The sequence below is a fragment of the Phyllopteryx taeniolatus genome, chromosome 7 (assembly GCF_024500385.1).
Source record: "Phyllopteryx taeniolatus isolate TA_2022b chromosome 7, UOR_Ptae_1.2, whole genome shotgun sequence".
Classification (NCBI taxonomy): domain Eukaryota; kingdom Metazoa; phylum Chordata; class Actinopteri; order Syngnathiformes; family Syngnathidae; genus Phyllopteryx; species Phyllopteryx taeniolatus.
Window position 1 is genome coordinate 9,710,473 of NC_084508.1, and position 24,736 is coordinate 9,735,208.

General features: G+C 42.0%; 1 protein-coding gene across 2 annotated transcripts in view; it reads left to right on the plus strand.

Moving 5' to 3' along the window:
- Nucleotides 1-588: 588 nt before the first annotated feature.
- tle5 (TLE family member 5, transcriptional modulator) overlaps nucleotides 589-24,736 on the plus strand; it is a 45,776-nt gene continuing 21,628 nt past the window's right edge. Inside the window, exons 1-2 of one of the 2 annotated variants that reach the window (XM_061779389.1) lie at nucleotides 589-1,317; nucleotides 22,833-22,921. In XM_061779389.1, coding sequence (XP_061635373.1) covers nucleotides 1,291-1,317; nucleotides 22,833-22,921 — 116 coding nt within the window. In that variant the 5' untranslated portion in view covers nucleotides 589-1,290. The remainder of the gene's footprint in view (nucleotides 1,318-22,832; nucleotides 22,922-24,736) is intronic. The other variant, XM_061779388.1, reaches the window with a different exon arrangement.

A 24,736-nucleotide genomic window follows, 5' to 3' on the forward strand; every position in this document is an offset into this window, starting at 1 on the left:
ACTTGATCTCTTATTTAGAGATAGTTTCTCGTTATCATGACCAGAGGCAATACGAGGATAAGAGGTTTAGATCTGCTGGGATTCATTTTAGGGGTGCCCCCCCCCCCCTCTCCCTCTCCTTTAATTATCACATGTACATGAAACAACAACTAAATTATATCATTCCAATCTAAACAGAGGGCAGTGATTGTCTGGCCACCTGAATCGTTTCCTAGCTAGAAAAATGTCAGCTAACTCCTACCTAACAAACATAAACAGTGAGCTATGATTAAATGCAGTAAAAAATGAGGACTGGTAATGATAGTTTTTTTGTTTAGTTTTTAATTATTGATGATTTGTTTTCGTACTTTTCCTAGTTTTTTTTTTTTTTTTGGAAACGGGTTCCATAGTCAGCTAAGAGAGAGATTTTTATTCCTCATTTTATTTCGTAATATTCACATTTTTTTTATTACATTATTACATGTAATAGCCACATGGTGACGCTATCTGCTCATACATGTGCAAAAGCGTCTGACTGCTGTAGAGCTTCATCACATAGATCTGTCCTTAGTGTAGCTGTGCGCTTGTCTTCCGGGCTTATCTAGCCAGTGTATTTCTATGTCGGGCGTAAAGGCAGGCATCCGGGCTTGTCGTCGTTCAGAGAAGACAGACGCACAAGACTTGACTTCACATCCACGACAAGGAGAGACAATACGACTTTTTAAACGCTTTTTTCCTCTGTCTTTAATCCAGAAAGTTGTCGGCTGGTTTTAACGACACGTATACGAATCGCTGCTGTGTTTGTGTGTGTGTTTTTTGGCTTGTTTTCCTCTCGCGAGTTGGGACGTAAAAAACGGGAATGAACTAACGAGCAGACATTTTGTCTTTTTTCCCTACATTTTTCACCGAGCAAACTTAGTCGACTTGCTTTGTTTTTTCATAGCGTTTTTTTTTTTTTTTTTTTAAGCTGACACCGAGTGAGTGTAAAGCGTAATTCCAAATGCCCTCCCGAGCGATGAATAATTTTTGACTGACAGCTTTTGCGGGGGAAGAATTACGGCTAGCTTAGCTTAGATGCTCGCTGGCTAGCTCCAACCACGACGTCAAGACCAAACCAAAGTCAAATTTGAGATTTTTACTAGGGTTAAGGTGTGTGTTTCTGTGTTTTGGGGGGGTCTCTCGCGAGCTAGCTGTGAGCTAGACGCTGGACAGCTCCACTTGAAAGCTTTTTTGGGGGGTGGGACAAAGGAAAAACATCAACACAAGGCTTTTTGGTTTTAGGGGGGGAAAAGACAGCAACAAGGGACTGACATGATGTTTCCACAATCAAGACACTCAGTAAGTAATTTTTTATTTGGCATTTCTCCTTTTTGAATATGGAGGGCTCCTGCTATTCTGCTTTCTAAACGATGCTCGTTAGTGTTTTTATGCTAATCACAAAATAGCCAAACATTGTATTCAGCAAGTCCTGGTTGTTAAATTGCATGGGCATATAAATTTTTTTTTTAATGCATGTTAGTATTGGAAGCCCGAACTCTTGCGTTGCCATGGTAACAGAGACTGAGTCCATAGCACGCACTCTACCATTGGCCAAACATAAGTGGGCTTGTACTGTATTACATTGATAGAGTTGAATATAAAATGTTCTAATTCAGAATATATATATTTAAGATTGGTTGGCATGGAGGAGTAATGGGTAGGAGATTTTGCTTCAGAGGTCCCTTGTTCAAATCTCGGCTGAGAATTGGCATGTGCTTTGTGGGTTTTCTCTGGATACTGCTGCTTCCTCCCACATCACATGCATGTTAGGCTTATTGGGGACTTTAAATTGTCCATAGATGTGAATGTGTGTGTGAATTGTTTTTCATATGTACCCTGCAATTCAAATGGCTGGTGACCTGTCCAAGGTGTATCCCGCATCTCATCCCAAATACAGCTGGTATAGGTTCCAGCCCAAATGATGACGAGCACCAGAGAAAATGGATGGACAGCAAATTGAGTCAGCAGTGTGTCCTCGTGGTTAGTTTATGTGCCTCACAGTCTTAAGGTCCCATGTTCAAATCTCTGCTCAGGCTTCCTGTGTGGAGTTTGCATGTTGCGACTGGTTTGATGACAAGTGCTATAGAATATGGATGGATGGATGAATATCTGTACAAGCATGTGGCTTCATAGCCAGGTAGCTAGCAAGCAGTCTTGATCGTTACTCGGCATAAAGATGCATTTGACGTCGTCACTTTCTGAGACACGTCTTCTTTGTTGTTATGCTTACAGTTGGCTTTGGTTTGCCTACTAGGTATGGGAAACCAGAAGAAATTACTACTATCAGAGATGCTAAATACGGTAGTATCAATAAATAACATTTGCGCTGTTGCCCTAGTCTTTTTTGTGGATGAATAAATGTGACTGTCACAGTTTCGTTGTGCAGCAACATGCACTGAGATGCTAAATATGGTAGTAATGATAAAATACTCTCTTCTGCCCTCGTCATCATTGTGGGTGAGAAATGTGAAAATCGTCTTGGCTTTACATATGTAGGCCTTAGTGGCACCCTAACACATGTACCGAGACAGTAACGCGGAAATTCTGATTGGGGATTTTTTTTTTTTTTCCATTAGGATTCGCAAGTGAATCTGAATCACCACTGATTCGTTCGTTTGTAGCTCTAGTATTAACAATAATCAAAATCTTAACTTCTGCCCCATTCTTCTTTGTGGGTGAAAAATATCGTGTTTAGTAGCACGATAACATATGCAGTGAGACGCTAAATAAGGTACCAACGATAATCAAAATCCCCACTCAGCCCTAGTCTTCTGTGAGTGAAAAAATACAGTACCGACGTCATCTTGGCTGCCTATTTTAATAGCACTGTAACGGTAAGCATGGCAGTAATGCTAATGAAAATTTGAAGTTGTAATACTAAGAATCTAAAATTGTATCATGGTTTATCGCTAAACCATTTCATCTCTACGTTAGAGGGGGAAAATGGTGTATTCACTAAGAGTAAAGCTGAAAGTCTCCCACTTGACTGTGGAATATTTGAGTCACAGGATTGCAAACGAGAGTCAGGAATGAAGCGTATCTGTAAAGATGGCCTCGTTTATTATAATCTGCCATTGGAACTCAAAGCACCTGTTAGCGCCACTGTCACCCTGTGTATGTCGTGCTGCTACCTCTTCTGTCACAGGCTTGTGGATGAGCTGCATCTGTGACATTCACATAAATAAGTGTGTCAAGATAAGTTAGCCTCTCTCATGGAAGCATGCTCACTTGCTCAAGTATCATCACATCACCTTTTTATGAAAATCTGGCATTTGGACCAACGTTTTTGGGTGAAGAAATCCCTCAAAAGTCACTTGGAGGTCAAATTGGGTGAACCGGCACTATACCACACTTGACCTCGCTTATGCCTTGATCAGACTACAGGATTTTAGCCCCGTTATTGGACGAGAACCCTTCGACTTGTCACCAGACGTCAACCAATGGGATTGCGTCTTGAAACGGCTCATTGCCCCCCCTTGATCGCCATTGTCAACAGCACGCACAAACCAATGTTTATTGAAACTTTAGAGCATGACTAGACAGAATGCCGGCATAATGTTTACGAACAAACGTTAGTGCTAGCACTGGCTAGCTACATGATGTTATGTTGCCTGCTTGTTAGTGGTATAAAAAGTACTTGAACATTACCTCAAGACAGGGCTCCATGAAGAATGCACAGCCCAAAACATCCTCTCCGGAGCACCCAGGGACAACACCACACGTTTTTTTTTCTCTTTTTTTTTTTTTCATGGTAACGACTGTATACGGTAGTGTTGACATGTTTTCCGGTCCCCCTTACCTCAAAACAGTGCTTGATTTGACAAGATTCTCTCAATGATCATCAAACACAGGATACAGTGATATCATAATGTACTGTAATGTCTTATAGTCTTGCCGAAGTCTGACCACGACACAGCAAGATTTTATGGCAGTAGTCTGACATAGTGCCATCGTGCGAGACCAAATTTGTCTTGTACTCCAAGCATTAAGTTAAGGAGGATCAAAGGGTGAATTAATTAACTTTTTTTTGGGGTTGTTTTACAAGTTATTCCTCAGTTGAGCTCGCATTAGACAATTCAATTCGAGACATGGGTTTTTGCTTTTTCTTTATCCCCCACCCCAATGAATTTAGTTTAGTAATCTGCTCTAGTCGCAGGTTACGGGCACAGTTCATTGGATTAATAGTGGTGCAGATGGAAAAAGCCTCTTTTGATGCCTTACCCACTTGACAGCATTTGGCATATTGTTGCTTTTTTGTAATTATTTATTTCTTTATTTTAAAAAAAAATTACTTGATTAATTCTAATGCAGCTTCAACAAAGCCGCTTGTATGTAAAAAAGTGGCAAAGATAAATGATAGCAAGCCAGAATCCCCACACACTAGGGGTTGAACGACTAAAGACTATTGTGGTGAAAGTCGAGTCGAAGTCAATTAATCGATGGCGATACATATATTTTTTTACACAGTACAGTGGCCCCTAATCTTATTTTGCGCCGCGGACTGGTTTCACGTTAAGTTGTATTTCGACAAACCGGCATAGAAGCAAATTAAAACTAGATTTTTACACCGATTTTATCGGGCTGATCGATATAAGATAATATTTAGCATTTTATGCTGATCGGCTTTGTCAAAATTCGCTGATCCGATCAGTGATGTCATTGATCAGCTCCGCAAAAGACATTTACTCCGCTTCGCCATCGTGCACAGTATATTTGAATCCAAAAGCTAGTTTATTTTTAGCCTTGTCGCGCGTCTTTTGACGTAGTATTGGAAATATCTGACAGCCAATAAAGATGTTTTTTTAATAAGTCAGCGGTGTGGAACAGACAACACGTAATGCCTGGATCAGACTACAAGACAAATTTGCTCTTTCACGATTACACTATGTCAGTCTACTGCAATAAAATCTTGTATTCCGATTCCACCGCATCCTGTTTTTTACGATCATTGGGCTTTATCTTGTCAACTCAAATGCGACCGGATACACTCGTTACCGTGGCGACGACAACAAGAGTGGAGCGCGGCGACTTTGTATTACAAGGACAAAATGGGTAAAAACGTGTGTTGATGCTCAGGACAGGAGAGGACGTTCGTTTAGGCTTGCTTGAGGTATGTTCCCGTACTTTGAATACGATACGGCTCGCAAGCAGGCAAAAAAACGTTATGTAGCCTAGCAAGCTAGTAGTACCACGAACGGTTGGACGTAAACATGCCGCCATTCTGTCGAATCATGCTCTAAAGTTTTGCTCTGTTTATTGTGTCGCGCAATTATTACGTCAGTCACTTGCTGGTTTGTGTTATTACTCCGTCAGACACTCTCACCGTTGCTGCGTTGGACATAGGGCAGTGGACCCAGAGGCTGCTCTCATGGGCATTACATATTTGCATCTCTAAACCAATAAATAAGATGAATTCGAATGATGTCAACACTGCTGGTTAGTGATTGGAAGTCCTGATGCTTTCCAGCGCACAGTGACTACAGAGGCACTGATAGACTGAACAAACAACATGATGGTAAAAGGCAAATGTAAGTGCTAATTTTCGATCAAAAATAAAACATTTTGCTCATACTAGCCAAATGAATTTGCTTTAAATATAATTTTACGTGTTAAAAGTGACGATATTCAGTTATTTTGAAAATATATCACGTATTTAACTGTTTTTTTTTTTTTTCCAAAGTCCCGTGTGCCGCCCAGTGGACATTCATGGTCAGTATAGCGCGGCACTAAGCTGTTCGTTGTTAGTACAGTAAGGGTGCAGCTATCGTATATTTTAGTATTCGGGTATCCTACTAAAAATGTTATCGAATAATCGAGTATTCGGATATATTATGTTTTTGCTTGGTTAAAGACCAATTATTAATACACAAGAGAAGTTAGCCATTTCACATCAAAATTAATAACCAATTGTTTTCCTTTTTTTAAATAATCAACTGTTTCATTTCTTAAATGTACATGAAGCAGCAAACTATTTAATTGTCTTGAAATATTTTCAGTGGGTCAAGAAAACAAATACATTTCAGTTTAAACTTAGCATTTTTTCTTCTTAATATTCTTAGCATTTATTGTAAGTTTAAAAAACACAAGGCATTAATTTAAAAAAGCGCCTGTTTTGCAACTTCACTTGAGCAGCTATAATTTTAGGATGTGACGTAATAATACAATAGGTTCGTAGCTGAGCGTTTATTAGCTTAAACCAGACTAACTAAACTGATGATGAAAATGAAGACACCTCGAATGGAAACACAAATATTACCTTAATAAATTTATTCACAAACTTTGACACTCGCAACCTTTTTTTTTTTTCTCTTCTTCTTCCCCCCCCCCTTCCCCCTTCTCTTTCCCACCTACAGTACTTGACTCAAAATATAGCCACTTGATCATTAAGCACTGTGAGATGTCTCAGCTTGACAATTAACTCTTTCCTGCCATTAACGGGCAGCTACTTTAGTATATGGGTCATTCCACGGATGTGGAGAAATGTTACGAGCAATTATTAACGGCAAAATACATTAAAAAGCATCAAATATTAACACACAACAGTATCATCAGTAATCGGGTATCAACGTAGATATAAAATAATATTGTATCAAGAATTTTCCACCTCCAATTATTTTGCAATTAACCATTTAAAACACATTTTTGTGATTTTTGACCAGCGCCGAAGTGTGACATTTTAGCAGTCATCAACGGAAATAGGCACAGTATGAAAAATATCGGCAAAATCATGCAACCACTTTCCCAATATCTGCTAAAAGGGTGCGCCTACCACTCAACAGAAGTTAATGACATTCCACGGCGAGATTTCTTAGAGGCACTTATTAGAAATGGGCATCGTGCTTGTAACTTTGTCGGTCAAAACGCGTTACGAGCAAGCGCCCTCTCAATTTCATAACTGTAAACAAACAACGACCATTTTACGACGACTATTTGGAATTGATGCAATAATCTCCAAAAATAATCATAGAAGGATCAATCAATTGCTTCGGAAGGAGTAGGAGACAATATTGACTTATATTTTTAAGTGTCGGTGATACTTTCGTTCGAGCGACTTGAACAAAATAACAAAAGCGGTCGACTATTTTGCGACACCCAGAACCATTTTCGGCTTCCATACGACCAGCATACGGCAGCATTTGAGCTTGATGGGAACATGGAGGGGCCGGTAGAACCTGGTAAGTGTTTTCAAGAAAATTATGTCAAAATGTTACAAGCTTCAATCTCAAACGGTCAAGTTATTAGCAATGATGAAAAGCGAGTTTGTATAGAATTAGATGGTTTCTTGTTTGATTCGTTGAAGGAGAAATGATTGGTGAATTTCGACCATTTTCTATCGCTAGTGCACAGGCTGTTTTCTGTGTCTCCTGACTGCACTGCTGACTCGCTGGTAATTTTGACGAGTCACAGCAGTGTTGAGGATGTGGTCATGATTACGCGCATACTTTAATCCTTATTATTAAACTTTGATTCGGTTCCGATTATAAAGGCCTCCTGTCAAACGTTTTTAACTATCTTTGTTCAAAAGATATGATTCACTTTGTTGATAAAAATGTCGATGTTGTGTGGTGCACTGTGGATTGTTACTGGTGCTTGTAACATGACATGGGCACTGGCAAAGACCGCTGGTGTGAAAATTACGCACAGGTCTAAATGGCTGTATTGTCGTTTACTAACATTGACTTGTGTAGAGACATTGTGTTCAGAACTATGTGTTAATGTTTTGAAATCATAGTATTGTTCAGTCAAGGATTGGTATTTGGAATACATGTGGAAACTCTGGAATGCCATGGTGTATGTAACTGGGAATGTGTGTGACTGGCAGAAAGCCCAGTCAAAGTTACATACATGCTGTTCTTCATAAACAATTTTGTGTGTATTTCCAACTGACAAAGCATAACACTGAAAAGGTACATCTAGGGTTTTAGCAGTAAAAAATGGCAATCGTTAAACTTGACTTAAAATAAAAATATTAACAACCTTAATGTTCCCTATGATCTAAAATGTTGACCTTACATTGTTTATCATGTACAAACAATTAGTTGGTCAAATGATTGAATTGGAAGTTAAAAATGGCAAGTGATGGAACATGTCAACGTTCGAGCTTCAAGTTGATGGTCTAACTGTGGATGGTATCATACCAAGTAAGGAAACTGATATTGAAAAATTCACTAGCCCTATTAAGTTCTGATATGCACTGAATTCATTCACTTCCATCCATCCATTTTCTGAGCCGCTTCTCCTCACTAGGGTCGCGGGCGTGCTGGAGCCTATCCCAGCTGTCATCGGGCAGGAGGCGGGGTACACCCTGAACTGGTTGCCAGCCAATCGCAGGGCACATACAAACAAACAACCAGTCGCACTCACAGTCACACCTACGGGCAATTTAGAGTCTCCAATTAATGCATGTTTTTGGGATGTGGGAGGAAACCGAAGTGCCCGGAGAAAACCCACGCAGGCACGGGGAGAACATGCAAACTCCACACAGGCGGGGCCGCGGATTGAACCCGGGTCCTCAGAACTGTGAGGTTGACGCTCTAACCAGTCGTCCACCGTGCCGCCAATTCATTCACTTATACCTGGTAATGTTCAGGTCCTTCATTTTCCATGTTGTATTTTTATTTAGTTACACATATCTATATTTGCCCTAAGTAAAATTTTTACTCGATATTTTGCGGTGGATTAACAAGTTGGACATAAATTGGTTTGTGGACCTACTCTAACACTAGTATTTGTTTTCATACAATAAACAGCTTTTCATACAATAAACAGCTTTCCATGGTCAAATACTGGTCAAATAATGGTCAAATAATGGTCATATGAAGGAAACTATGTATGTTTTTATCCCATGAACCCCTAAATGTAACTGGTATACATCAAATAAATTTTACTAACATTTTCAACAAAATGATTTAAGTTCTTAAATTTGTCTTACATGTCACCAATTGTGTACCACCTCAGTGGAATGACCCATATACCAATAGTAACAAGTAATGTTTTAAAATCTAGTGTTCTTACTTCTTAGTATGCTTTCATCAATTTAATGTTGTGTATTTAAGATCTAAATGGAATGCTTAAAAGGTCAAGAGTGAGAATGTGTTTGTTTAGATACACAGAGAGATGGTGGTGAAAATCTTGATGTGGCAGTTGAGACAGGAGACAATAATTTTAGCAGATGCTGTATAGCATACATTTGTATGCTTTTGTGGGTTGGTCCATGGCTTATTGTAAAGCTATTTGACCTCAATAAGGTAAAATATTTTTTTACTTTAAAGGTCCCCTTCCATAATATAATATAATCTTTAATGTCCTTTATCAGGATTGCAAGATAATTTGGGTTGAAAATGCCCAGAAAATCCTTTTTCAAGCTATTGTTGAAGCCTGGCTATTGAGAAGGCTGGATTTCTTATTAATATGTGTCATGTAAATAAGATTTGCTCAGAATGGATGGTCTTACTGTCATCATGGAGCAAAATTCACCAAGCGTTGAATTGTTCACCCACTACTCGGTACCCAACAAAGGAGGGACGTGTCACGCAGGTGAAGTAAAACAGAGGAGGTTATTTTGAATGCAGTCACTATAACGTAACTGACTCGCAACATTCATCTCACTCACATTTTGACGACAGTGACCACAGTTACATTCAACATTGAAAATATAGTTAAGTATTATTGTAAAATACAACACACTTATGCTTTTATATACTATATTTGCATGGCTTGGTGGCAGCTAACCAGCCAGCTGGCTAGCTCGCTCCAAACCTGGAAATGCACTTCCAGCCGTGTGGGAAAGCTTATTTTATTATTTTCATTCTCTACCAAATGGGCCAAAACCGCACAGTCCTGGTCCCCAAATGCTTAGGAATTTCCCCCAAAGTAAATTGAAGCCATTTGTTCCTCAACTCTGAGTTTGGCAGGTGACGCAAATCGGTTTAACCCTTACCACGCACGCACGCACTCACAGACATGCGCGCACACACGCACACACACACATACACACACAGAGGTCTGCTGTAGTGGTGGGAGGGTCAGGGACATTATGAAGCCCACTTGAATTAACAGAGGAGCCCCCAGCCTTTCCTCTAAAACCTCCGGCTGTGTGTGGAGGGGGTCTTAATCCCGGTGGTCTCCTGTCTCGCCCATTAAATAACGTCCCCATATCCTCCCCTCCGCATTTGTGTGTAGTGTGTGAGTGCGCAACCCTAGCTGTGTTTATTTGCAGCCAGTGAAAATAGACTCGTTGATCATTCTTGCAAGGGCACACACACACACAGATTCTTAGCAGCCTCCAGGGTCTTATCTTCTTTTTGTGTGTGGGGGTGTGGGTGGGGGGGCAATTTTAATGCGGGTTGTGGGTGGGGGGGTGGCATGACACACGCGGGCCAGCAGATGTCTGGGTCATTAAGGTTAGGCCAGCTGATTAGCATGACAAACGTGCACCTCCCCACCCACCGCAGGGGCTTGCTTTTGACTAGCCAAGTTGACGACATGGGTCACAGGTGATGTTGATTTTTGTCAAGGATGGCTTGAATGGGAGGGGCGTCGCCGCCTCGGACTCAATTAGAGCAACAAGATACACATGACTGCACTTGGAAACACTGTGACTTGTGCTCCCTTCATACAGATAGTATCACAATGTCATAAAACGGGATTTTCAAACATGACAGTGTGCATCTAGTGTTAGGAAATACAAACTGGTTTCACTTCTCGAGCTTGAAGGGGAAGAATATATTTTATGTGACCCCAGTAGTCTAAACAGAGTATTCTGATTAATATTGGGTTCATGGAATAAGAATTGAACAGATAAATTCATACATTTTCACCGATCTCAGGGGGCTGCCATTGTGGGCAATGTCACCCTCTGCTGTTGACTGAAATTAACATCACGTATCCTCCCACTTGGATTGCGAGCGTATTGTGAGCAAACCCGGTAATCAGGAAAACAGGCTCACCTTGTATGCTGCAATAACTAGCAGAACTACGGGTTGATTTACGTGACGGTTTCGAACCCAAAATTGCCAGAATATCGTTCAAACCGTAGAACCATAGAATTAAACTGGTAACTCAAGGCACCACTGTACTTACTGCTCTTAGTGTGTAATGTTTTACAGATGACACACACACGACGGTATCTCCGTCAACAATTGCAAGTCTCCTCCCACAAACCAGATATCTGTAGTAGTACCAAGACTGACCTATGGGAGACAGCATAGTGCCACATGTCATCCCAGACTGATGGAAAATAAAAAGAATGGGAAAAAAAGTCGTATTTTTCCCCCCCAGCAGATCGGTCAGGATAATAGTTCAAAGACATGTGCCCTTCACTGAATTTGATCGGAAGTGCGGGGAATGCTAAAATTCAGCCCGATTATCAGTATGTGTGAACCCCATTTAAAGCCAAGTTCCACGCACCAGGTTATTTGCGCTTCAAATAACAGCGCATAGCTTGAGCACTCGCACGATTCAGTCCATATGAAAAGAAAAGCAAAAATAACACTGAGGGACGATGGCTGTTGAGTGTAGTACGATGCATTTTCATTGGTGGATGCAGCACTTCAACACCAAACTACCAAATTATGCTTATCAATTAGTGTTTAGGGGGCGGCACGGTGGTCGACTGGTTAGAGCGTCAGCCTCACAGTTCTGAGGTGCGGGGTTCAATCCCCGTCCCCGCCTGTGTGGAGTTTGCATGTTCTCCCCGTGCCTGGGTGGGTTTTCTCCGGGCACTCCGGTTTCCTCCCACATCCCAAAAACATGCATTAATTGGAGACTCTAAATTGCCCATAGGCATGACTGTGAGTGCGAATGGTTGTTTGTTTCTATGTGCCCTGCGATTGGCTGGCAACCAGTTCAGGGTGTACCCCGCCTCCTGCCCGATGACAGCTGGGATAGGCTCCAGCACGCCCGCGACCCTAGTGAGGAGAAGCGGCTCAGAAAATGGATGGATGGATGGAATTAGTGTTTAGATGTGGCCCACCAAACACAAATCCCAGACCTTCACATTGACAAATTAGCCAAACATTTGAGTATGTACTACTAAGCTAACATTAATCTGTGCTAACACTTCTGATCTTATTACCTTTTAGCCTTGACGTCTTGCCGGTCGGTGTCTAGCAATATGAATGTGTGCGTCGCGTGCATCTGCATTTTAAATAAAAAAAAATTTTGTGGAAGAAGAGTCAAGGTACAAATTCATAAGCAATTGGCAGACTTTCTATTCGCAAAGTGGCCTTTTGTTGTTTATTGCATGGCAGAATGTCCTGAATTTAAAAGATTCATAATTTGCGTTTTCATTCGAGTGCTCATCGAGTGTGTGTTTGTGTGGACCTGCTGCATCAGTATTCAGCAGCTTGTTCCCTGTGTGTGTGTGTTGGGGGGGGTAGATTGGCTGTGGTGGTGCGTCGAGCTAACCCTTCACCAGTGCAGAACGGTGCGCTGGGCAGGAACAAAGCTCTCCACGGGGGTTGCTTGATTGGCCCAGCTGGCCTCAACCCCGCCGGAGCCCCCCTTAGACCTCTGCCTCGACACAAAATACCAGGCCGCACCGCATCGCAGCAGACAAGAGAATTAGCTGGTCTGTTTGTCCGCCTAAGAGCGCCAAGGCCCCAACTGGAACAATGTATTGCTTCATCCCCGTGATCCCATTCAGACTCCGCCAGGATTCACAGCAAGGCGACGACAACCTTGCTTGTTTGTTTGTCTACTTCCTGTCTCTGTGTAATTCAGAGTACACAATGATGTGTGTAATTTAATGTAATGGAGGCTGCGACATCAGATGATAATGTCTATGGTGGCTCAATATCCAAAGTTATTTTTGCACGATCTTTTCCAAGTAACTGTCAATAATTAGACATGGCTATAAGGCGGCTAAGTGTCAGCTGCCATGTTTGTCAGAAGACCTTGCATACTGTGTTTGCTCTGTACAATCTTGCCGCATTCTTGCCTGTACTCATCTTTAATACAGTAATATAGCACAGTCAATGTCACAGCACACCACCCAACAAAATGTCACGCAAGTACTGAAATAATGTTAATCTCATCTCAATTTACTCACAAATATACTGACTCTTTGTAAAATCTGGGTCTGTTTAGCTGAACACAAAGCTATTATTCTATTGTATGAATGGCAACAGGTGGATACACAGAATATTTGTAGATTCTGCCACCTAGTGGAAGAGCAATTAATTGGTCTGCCTGTCACTATATGTTGCTGCCATAGATGGATGAGGAAAAATAGAATATATTTTTGGACCAATTGTATTATATTTGACAATGTATTTGGATTAACTGGTTGGTTAGTCATGATATGGAAAGTATTTGCCACAACAAAAGGTATTAGGTAGTTTATTGACAGACAGAGAAAGCTTAAAAACACTTGCAAACTTGTATCTGGAGTAGATATAAAGGTTTACACACACTTGTTAAAATGGCAAGTTCGGTCTTGGTCAGGATACCCCTTGCAAAAAAGATCTTGAATCTCAATGGGACTATCCTTGGTTAAATAAACGTAAATAAAGAAGAAACAACAATTTAATGATATGACAAAGGCAAATCATTTCAAAACCTTTTCCAGCCTCACAGTTCTGGTGTTGGGGGTTCCTGTGTGAAGTTCGCTTGTTATCCGCATGCTTGATTAGATTCTCTTCCAGGTACTGCGGCTTCCTCCCACATTTCAATAACATGCATTTTAGATTCATTGAAAATGCAAAATTGTCCATAGGTGCAAATGTGGGCATATGGTTGTTTGTCTGTATGTGGCCTGCGATACCACGGTGACCAGTCCTAGTTACACACCCCCTTCTGTCAAAGGTAAACTGGGATTGGCTGCAGCTCATTCATGATGCTGATGAGGAAAAGTGGCATAGATATAACCTATACAACAAAAAAAGTAGGCTTTACACGATCAGGAATTTTTGGGGCCGATCACAGATCAGTGAGTTTAAAAAAAACGATAACTGATGACTGATCCTATCACAAGATGGAGCAGTGTGTCTATTTAAATAACTTGTTCATTTACTGTATCTGCTTGCGTACTGTATACTGAGTATCTTCAACAAAAGTATTCTCTATCCAGGTCATGTATTCTATGTATTAAAGTACTTCACACACACCGAAACTTTAGCGCATGATTCGACAGAACGGCAGCTACAACCGTTAGTGCTACCACTTGTTTGCTAGGCTCCATAACGTTTTGTTGCCTGCTTGCGAGACGCATCGTATGGAAAGTACGTGAACATACCTCAAGCAATCCTTGAATTAATGTCCTCTCCCGAGCCCCGGTGACTACCAGTACACGTTTTTCCCCACTTTGTTCTTATAATACACACGACGCGATCCATTGTTGTTGTCGTTGCCTAGGGTAACGAATGTATCCGGTCGCTTTTGTGTTGACAAGATAAAGCCCAGTGATCATAAAAGATGGGATGCGGTGGTATCGTAATACAAAATTTTATTACAGTAGTCTGACATAGTGCAATTGTGAAAGACCAAATTTGTCTTGTCGTCTGATCCACGCATTACGTGTTGTCTGTCCCACACCGCTGAAGTTTAAAAAAAATAAATAAATAAAAATAAAACTTTTGGCGGTCAGATATTTACAATACTACGTCAAAAGACACACGACAAGGCTAAAAATAAACTAGCTTTTGGATTCAAATATACTGTACACGATGGCGACGTGGAGTAAATGTCTTTTGCGGAGCCGATCAATGATGTCTTTGATCGGATCGGCAAATTATGACATTAAAGCCGATCAGCATAAAATGCTAATTATCGGCCGATACCGATCAAGCCTATCAGATCGGTGTAAAGTCTAGAAAAAAGTAAAAAAAAGCTGACCAATAACATTAAAAGTCATGATTAGTTGTTGACAAAAAATTGTTCAGGGACGCTATCAAGTATGTCACAGCCAATATAAACGTTGGCTGTGACAAGCTGCAGGAGTTAGTGGAAAGTACTGGCTGTCTATCCATCTACAGTTCTGTATCCATCCATCCATCCATCGTCGTCTCATTGGCCACTTTGCAGCAAACTTTGAGACTAATCTTTCGTTCCCGCTTGCCATTCCTCCCCTGTGGGTTGTTGTGAGTAATAACCTTGCTTTTTACAAGCAGACATCAATCATCTGCACAACCATACGGGGTGTAATCTTAACCCCCACCCCTCCACACGTCTGGCTTTAATCTCAGACATGCTCTCCAAACCGTCAGCCGGGTCCTGCCTCACCATTTCCCCCCCCCCCTCGCTCTTGACAAATTGCCCATTTCCCTCGGCTTTGCAATCTCTGCGCTCTTTTCCTGTGTGGTGGTGGTGGTTGTGTGTGTGTGTGTGTGTGTGGGGGGGGGGGGTCTAGTACTATTAAATGCCTTCCCACAGCCACCTTGTCACATCTATGTGTGTGTGTGTGTGTGTGTGTGCAATTTTTGTGCATCTGTGTCTCCAGGGCAGCATGCCATGAGTGTCATGTTTGTGTGTGTTTTTACCGCATGCTTGGCTGGCCTTGCACACAGGGTCAAGATAGTTGCGCCGAGCAGGGAGGCGAGCCGAGCCGTGCCAAGTCTGTGTTTGCAAGGGCACCTCACTCCAAGTGATAAAAGTAGAATAATCCTCTTTAAAGCATCTTAACGAGGTCAACTCTGGCGGGCTGAAAGGGGAGGTGTGTGTGAGTGTGGGGAGGCGGGGGGCGGGGGCTAAGCCTTGGTTTGGTTCGTGAGAGATAATAATCAAAATCAAATTCCTGGCCCAAACAGGATTAGGCTCTCTCTGCGCTGCAAAGCCCCTGTCCAGAGCGGCTGAAGACACAATCCTTTACCTCAACGCAGACACACACAGACATTTTCACACAAACACACGCATACTAGAAGCAGCTGAGTTGACCCGGGTTCTTGGACATAGCCGTTGATATTTCTTTCTAGTGATAAGGCTGGAGCTATTCTTTGGCTGGATTTACACTGGAGGGCTAAGTGCCCAATTTCGATTTAGTGCGATTTTGACCTGTCAATTTGTCAGCTTCTGACGTAGCACCAGAGGCATAACAGTGTGTCAGGAGACATCCGACAAGTATTAACCATTAGGGCTGCAGAAATTGGATATTTTCAGAATCAAGTGTTCTACCAATTATGCCATCGATTAATGGAGTAATTGCATTATTAAACAAAATAACGTGGATGGTGAGGTCCAGGTATCATTATTTTTGTTCACTTGGGGTGACCATCCACACATTCTACTATAGTATCTGTGACTTTTGAGTGTGTTTGGCTTTAAAAGGCGAGCCGAGGCCTGGCCTGGTGAGTGACGAGGGTATCAGCAAATGAGACTTACGAGTTGGCTGACTGTTAACTGACTAACCTGTTAAATGCCCATCTACGAGTTGAGTGCCTTGCCGTGAGTTGTGGCGGCTGGTAGCTTACAGAATCTTTCCTCATGGCTAGCCACCATTGCCCCAACTTATTTCTACTGGAGGGTTGCCTGTGACTTCAGTAACATTAGTCCATGTGGAAAAATGATCCCTGTGAAGCTTCGAGGCAGAGATTTTGCTGCAGTGTATTTTTTGTAATCAAATTATTAGTTATTTGATTTATCATTTCAGCCCTAGCTCTGTTTGTGTGTGTGTGTTAAAATATCACTTGTTTGAAGTTTTATAATTACTGTAACAGCTATCGATCGTCTGCTATTTCTTGACAGCAAGAGAGTGAAAACTGGCGCTAAGGAATACTTCAAAAAGGGTGTTTTGATAAGTACTGTTTAAAGCATGTGAGAGGGGTAAAACTATAACAAAATAACTTTTACAGGATCTATCGATTTTCCCTTATCGTTGGTGGTTTGAAACGTATACCCCTTGATAAACATGAGTGCAGTAATTAAGGTTTTCTGACTAATGCCTGGCTCAGACTACAAGACAAATTTGGTCTTTCCCAATGGAAAAATGTGGTGTTCGTCACTGGTCCTCGGGAGAGAACGTTCTTTCAAGGATTGCTTGAGGTATGTTCACATACTTTTAATACGATACGGCTCGCAAGCAGGCAACAAAACGTTAGGTAGCCTAGCAAGCTAGTGCTAGCACTAACAGTTGTGCGTAAACATGTCGACGTTCCGTCGAATCATGCTCTAAAGCTTCGGAAAATATTGGTTTGTGCGTGTGAATAAATGCTGACAATGGCACGCAAGTATGTTGACTACGGCAAGCACGGGATGTACCGATCATTATATACGCAAAAAGAGTTGTCGTTGATATGTCACACAACACTGAAGATATAAAAAAAAAAGAATCAAACTTGATAGACTTCATTTTGGCGTGAATTGGTGTGAATTATGTCACACTACAAGAGGTTTTGTCGTTCCCGACAAGATATGTCAGGCCTGATCTGGGAAATCGGCTGCGATAGCTAATCGGGCCAATATCGGGACTAAAATCCTGTAGTCTGATCTAGGCATAACATGGAAGCTCCTATACCATTTCCAATAGAAATTAGCCACCTCAAGACTACATTTACCATTAAAAGAACTCATGAGTTAAAGGACAATCGCATATAATGTAATGAACCACTTGCTGCTTCACCAAGTCTAAAGACATTTATTTTTAGAACACATGTGGTGGTAAATTTCCATTACAAAAGTTACAGTTTAACCCTGGCAGAGGTGTGGATTCACAATAAAGCACAGTTATTGCTATCTATTACCTTGTTCTTGTCAAAGCGCACACTGCCAATTGCAAAAACTATACTCGTTACTCTCACCAGAGTGGTCTGAGAAACTAAAACAAATATTCCATGCTCAACGCAAATAAAGTTGTCTGACTAATACGAAACTAAATAAAAAGCTGTTTCGTGATCACAAACATTCAGTTGTTTTATTGGAACAGATGCTCAAACAAACCACCTTGGTTATGGAGCCACATGCTGTGTTAAATTTCCATTGTATTGATATTTATATATATTCCGGCTTCATTTTAACGACCGCACGTTTGCCTCCATCTTCCACGTTCAGGCTTTTTGACGGGTGCAGAAAGTGGATGCAGTCACGCTGTCCTTGACTGCACTGTTGCTATGGTGCACAACAAAACAGCCTTGTAGCCCACAAACACAACACAGCCAACTATTAGTCACCCTGCGTAAATCTTCTGCAGTCCTTTTAAAGAGTGGGTGTGAGATAATATCCAGTCATTAGCCAGGGCTTGCAATTCCAACGCTACTTCCCTGCCCCCCCCCCCCCCCCCCCCCCACCCACACATGCACACACACACACACACACAAAGTGAGAAGTAAACAGCCAGGCAGAGCTCCAGGAAATATGATCCCCACTCTCCCACTACCCTTAGGCGGGATTTATATGGAGGAGGATGTTTTCCGATGTATCCTGCTGGTACTCTGTTTGTATGTGTGCCCTAATCTTCTTCCATTCTCTTTAACTCTTCAGTGGTGTAAAAAAAAAAAACGCTTTGCAGTAGATTTCACACAGATGAGGCAGGGTGAAGAGGCAAGGAGAAGGGATGTGTGTGTGTGTGTGTGTGCGCGTACGTGCGTGCGTGTGTGTGTGTCTGTGTGTGTGTGTGTGTGTGTGTGTGTGTGCACGTGCGCGCGCCTTGCATGGGGGTTCAGGTGGCACGGGAAGGAAGGCGGGGCAGTAATTTCCTGAAACGACGAATCCCATTTATTCGCTGAAGACTGTCTCAATTGCCTTGCCGGCGCACAAAGCTTTTTAATGCTTTAATTACGTCTCAAAGGAGCGGGGCAGAATCGAATTAGAGGTTGTCCTACATTTAAAGTGCTATGTGTGCGCGTGTGTGCGTCGACTATGCAAATTGTGAGGAAGAGGCTGTGTGGGTTGTATGACTCACGGCAGTGAATATTTGTTCCTCATACGCACAAGCTCATCACGCCTCCCCCTCACACACAGTACACAACATATATCCTTGTCTCACACACACACGCACACACTACTGGATGTTGGCATCCATGATGCTCACCATGCAGGCCAGTCACTCTCTTTCTTGCTCAAACATAATTTTGGGTCCATCTGTCCACATGTAGCCACCTTTTCTGCCGTCACAGCAGATGGCACATGTCGCTGTATTACGGCAATATTTCATTCACATTATGGGCATCCATCTGTTGTTGGGTGCCTGTAGAGCACCTTGTTTTAGCCAGTTGCCTAGTGTTACACAGACAGCTCCCAGTGTTTTCTAAGACTGGAAGATGATATACAGTGGGTACGGAAAGTATTCAGACCCCCTTAAATCTTTTATTCTTTGTTATAAGTAGGGCGGCACGGTGGAAGACTGGTTAGCACATCTGCCTCACAGTTCTGAGGACCGGGGTTCAAATCCCGGCCCCGCCTGTGTAGAGTTTGCATGTTCTCCCCGTGCCTGCCTGGGTTTTCTCCGGGTACTCCGGTTTCCTCCCACAGCCCAAAAACATGCAGGGCATTGAAGAATCTAAATTGTCCCTAGGTGTGAATGTGAGTGTGAATGGTTGTTTGTTTGTATGTGCCCTGCGATTGGCTGGCGACCAGTTCAGGGTGTACCCCGCCGCTCGCCCGAAGATAGCTGGGATAGGCTCCAGCACGCCCGTGACCCTAGTGAGGATAAGCGGAATGGAAGATGAATGAATGAATGAATGTTATATGCAGCCATTTGCTAAAATCATTTTTTTTTTCTTCCCTCAATGTACACACAGCACCCCATCTTGACAGATTTATTAAAAAAGAAAAACTAAAATATCACATTGCCATAAGTATTCAGACTCCTTGCTCTGTATTTAGTAGAAGCAACCTTTTGAGCTTACAGCCATGAGTATTTTTGGGAATGATGCAACAGGTTTTTCACACTTGGATTTGGGGATCCTCTGCCATTCCTCCTTGCAGATCCTTCTGTCAGGTTGGATGGTGAACGTTGGTGAACAACCATTTGCAGGTCTCTACAGCGATGCTCAATTGGGTTTAAGTCAGGGCTCTGGCTGGGCCATTCAAGAACAGCACACCTGGATTTGGGGACCCTCTGCCATTCCTCCTTGTAGATCCTCTCCAGTTCTGTTAGGTTGGATGGTGAACGAGTTGTTCTGAAGCCACTCCTTTGTTATTTTAGCTGTGTGCTTAGGGTCATTGTCTTGTTGGAAGGTGAACCTTCGGCCCAGTCTGAGGTCTTGAGCACTCTGGAGAAGGTTTTCGTCCAGGATATCCCTGTACTTGGCCGCATTCATCTTTCCTTCGATTGCAACCAGTCGTCCTGTCTCTGCAGCAGACGGATGGCCAGCTCTAGGAAGGTTTCTGGTCGTCCCAAATGTCTTCCATGGAAGGATTATGGAGGCCACTGTGCTCTTAGGAACCTTAAGTGCAGCAGAAATATTTTTGAAACCATGGCCAGATCTGTGCCTTGCCACAATTCTGTCTCTGAGCTCTTCAGGCAGTTCCTTTGACCTCATGATTCTCATTTGCTCTGACATGCACTGTGAGCTGTAAGGTCTTATATAGACAGGGGTTTGGCTTTCCAAATCAAGTCCAATCAATATAATCAAACACAGCTGGACTCCAATAAAGGTGTAGAACCATTTTATGGATGATCAGAAGAAATGAACAGCACCCGAGTTAAATATATGAGCGTCACAGTAAAGGGTCTGAATACTTATGGCTGTGTGATATTTTTTCTTTTTTAATAAAGCATCAACAATTTCAACAAGTAAGTTTTTTTCTGTCAATATGGGGTGCTGTGTGTACACTAATGAGGAAAAAAAATACTTCAATTATGTTAGCAAATGGCTGCAATATAACAAAGAGTGAAATATTTAAGGGGGTCTGAATACTTTCTGTACCCACTGTACATATTTAGACCAACCCATGCACCGACTGACAAGTTGGTCCCACTGACTGATTTTGAATGTTTTAAATGGTTGTAAAAGTGCTCTTGAAATTGCTGTTTCTTGTCATTATTCTTAATTCAAATAAATCTCCTTTTTGAGAGCTTTGAAAATTTGTTCCCCGAAACTACGTCCAGCCACCATCCATTTTCAATAGCACTTGTCCCAATTAGAGTCACGGATAAATGGAGTCTATCCCAGCTGATTTGAAAGGCGGTGCACACCTTGGTTTTGTTGCCAGCCAATTACAAGGCACATATATGTGCAGTAGGCGAACAAGCACTCACATTTCCATGTACGGACAATTTTGAGCATGGCGCCAAAGTTTGGTGACTTGGCATAAAACGCTTTGCAAACTTGACCAAATGTTTTATTTGGCATACTTAAAATTCGTAGGCATATTTATCATGAGTTGACTTTAAAAAATAAATAAATAAATAAAAAAGTCGAAAGAAGCCATTCTGGGAAAGACACAGGAAGTCTGCCATTTTGGTTTGAAGCAATGTTTTTAGGGACAATTTAGCCATTTCCGGGGGTATTTTCAAAGCAAACCTGTCGTAGAGATTTTTGTATTAGACGTTTGACCACATTTGAACCACTCGACAGATGGCCCTAAATTGCAAGGAAGCGCTTTCTTATAGCGTGTGGGTAGAGCCTGGCGATGAAGTTTTAAGACGTAAAACGCGATACTATAAACTCAATTCTATGTTGTCGTGTGTGTGTGCGTGCGTGTATGTGTGTGCATGCGGGTGTGTGCGTGTATGTGAGTGTGAGTGAGATGAAGGTCCTGAAATGTCTACATGACTTTCCTGACGCTCTGATTTCCTTCAAACTCTGTATACTCTCCATCTCAGTCTGGTGTACCTCCCAACATTTGCGTGCAACTACAAGGTCTACCTGGGGCTGTTGACTGCAAACACACACAGAAAAAAAATGTGGTATTTAAAATGGTTGCACACACTGTGCTTCACTCGGAGGAAACAAGATCTGGGGCAGCAACTCTAGCCTTGGGCTCCGGGGCCAACCTGTGTGCAAAAACGCACGCACATACATACACACACACACACACACACACACACTGTATGCAAAAGCCAAGCGGTGCAGGGAGCAGTTATCACAGCGTGATGTGCGAGGCTGCCTGCAGCTAAGTGCCTTGTGTTGACACATGCTCAGCGTGGCAGAGTACCAAATAGCCACGGTGCTGTTTGATGAGTTTGTTCCTCGCCAGTACGGTCCAGAGAGATAATGGAAAAGCTTATTTGGCTTTAAAGTTGGCGTCTCTCAGCAACAGCTTGATTTTATTTTTTTATTTCTATTTTTTTGTTTCCCCGTGTTGTGTGTGTAGACAGTTGTTTCTGTATAATGGCAGTCCCTCCTTTGACAGCGAAATGGCTTGTATTATAGTTGTGCTGTAGTAGCATTTTGAATTTAATACATGTGATCGGATAGTGATGTAGTGTAGATCCCCGCATATTCGCGGTTTTACAATCGCAACTTCACCTATTTGCCAATTTTTGGGAGGAACCTGTCTCCCCACAACTGCAGAAACTCCCCGCCTAGTCGCGTTTTTCTTTGTTGTTAACACACACTCTGCCATCCCAAGCAGCTGTGCAGGTATCTGAATGGCTTGAGTCTAGCTTGTTGTTAGCAGTCCAAGGTTGCATTAAAAAATAGAGCTCTGTATTTACGGTTTTCTTAGGAAAAAGTAACATTGTTTGGGAAAAAAATTATTATTATTATTTTGGGCAGTGTTTTTGTCATTTTATCATTACAGGGTATGGGGGCGCGTCGTCTGTGGGGGTGTAATTGGATGTGATCCACATTGCGCTACCGATTTCTTTTGGTGATCATTGGAATGAAACCTTCAATTGAAAAAGTGTTCTATCTCCCGCTCGTGTTTTTAATTATTTTTCTTCTCAGCCCGTCACTCCAGGATGCTTTTTCACACTGTTCTTCCTCCCTTGGCAGGCTTCATCACAGCAGCTGAAATTCACAACATCCGACTCCTGTGACAGGATCAAGGACGAGTTCCAGTTCCTCCAAGCACAATACCACAGGTGAGAACACATGCAAACAAGATTTAAAAGCAGTTTCAAATGACGTGGCCTTGATTGTTTCTAATTTAATCTAGTGTCTGCGTGGGACCAAAGTGGAAATGTTTTGGCCTATTTCCACAACATGGCATCATTTATATCGTTATGGTTGATTACTTTTCTTTCTTTAAGAAATGGAGAAGAAAAACATAGAATGTGATGTTGTGTAATTGCAGCTGTCCAATGAAAATAATTGCATATTTGTTTCCTTTTTCAGCTCTAAATATCTCAGAAATGCCTTAAACCTATTAATTTTCTCGACCCTTTTAAATCCAATCAAAAAATTACTTTTTTTTTTTTTAAAGTGAATCGGGTATATAAAAAGCAACAGGTGGCTACTTTTCAATTTTTTTTTGTAAGGGTGGAGCTTGACCTGCTTCCATTTACTGATTGGTCCACAGAGAATTTTTACTTCTATGCTACAGTGGGAATGGAACGCCAGTGATAATGTCCTGGCGACACAGTATGTGTCTCATTATCAGGTTATAAGGTTATTTGTGTACGCTCTGTTCCAAGTTACTGTTAAAAATTGAATGTTTGTGATCACAAGCCATTAGACAGGTGAAACCCGCATGTGGCTAATTTGGCATTCTTGTACACTATGTTCTAAGCAACTGGTAGCAATTGTATGTTTGTGATCACGAAACCAGACATGGTGAAGAAGCATGTGGCTCATTAGCCAAGGTTATTTTTATTTGGTCCGTTCCAAGTAACTATTAACAATTATATGTTTACGATTACAAGGCTTTCGGTATGGTGAAGAAGCATGCGGCTCATTATCCGACGTTATCCTTGTTATGTTCCGAATAACTGATAAAAAAAAAGTCGGCTCATTATCCGACGTTATCCTTGTTATGTTCCGAATAACTGATAAAAAAAAGTATCATCACGGGGCTTTCTCTTTGTGCGGGTTAACTTCCTTCAACGTTTTTGTTCCTGTGTGCATTTGAGTCTACCATAGCAAAGACAGATGAAAGCCCGGTGTATTTTGAGTACGATGATGATCACTTTTCTTTGTTGTATTTGTGGAGCATTGCGACAGAGCAATAACATACTGCTTTTATTTTTTTTTCGTTACTTGGGTCTTTGTTTTTTTGTGATTCCCTCAACGGGGAGCAGCAACGTTTAACCCCTATTAGAGAGCCAAAGCACAGTTGAAAGAGAGCTTTTTTGTTGTGTGCCTGTTGACTTGGGAGAGGGGTTTTAAATGGGGGAGTCACAGTAGAAGCTTTGTAGTGATATGCTGTATGTTGTGGAAGCCTTTAAAAGGCAAATGTACAACAGGCATTCCCCTGGGGATAGTAGCAGCCATTATATCTGTCGCTGTCTTCCTCCCACCCCCTCCTCCTCTTCCTCCTAATTCCCCTTTCCCTCAGTCCAATGCATAAATAGATCAGGGAATACATCAATCAAAATATAGATGACAGCGCAAGCGATTTAGAGACGGAAGAATCGGCAATACAACTCCATCAAAGTGTCTTTGGAGAGCAGTGGTGCATGCCCGCTGGCTGATGAGCGCCAATCACAAGAGTCGCACAGCCAATCCCAGGTGAACTGGCGGTGGGGAGACAAGGGGGGAGGCTTGTTGTCATGACAACACACCACACAGCCTACAAATGCACATATGGAAAGCAGGAAGTCGATGTGGTGCTTTTCAGCAGGAACATGACATTGACATTTGTTTCAACTGTTTGTAATGCAAATTTACCAAAGCAGGCAGTGTCTTATGAGCAGAGTATTTAAGACTAGGCGAAGAAGCATGTGTTTCATTGCCGGAGG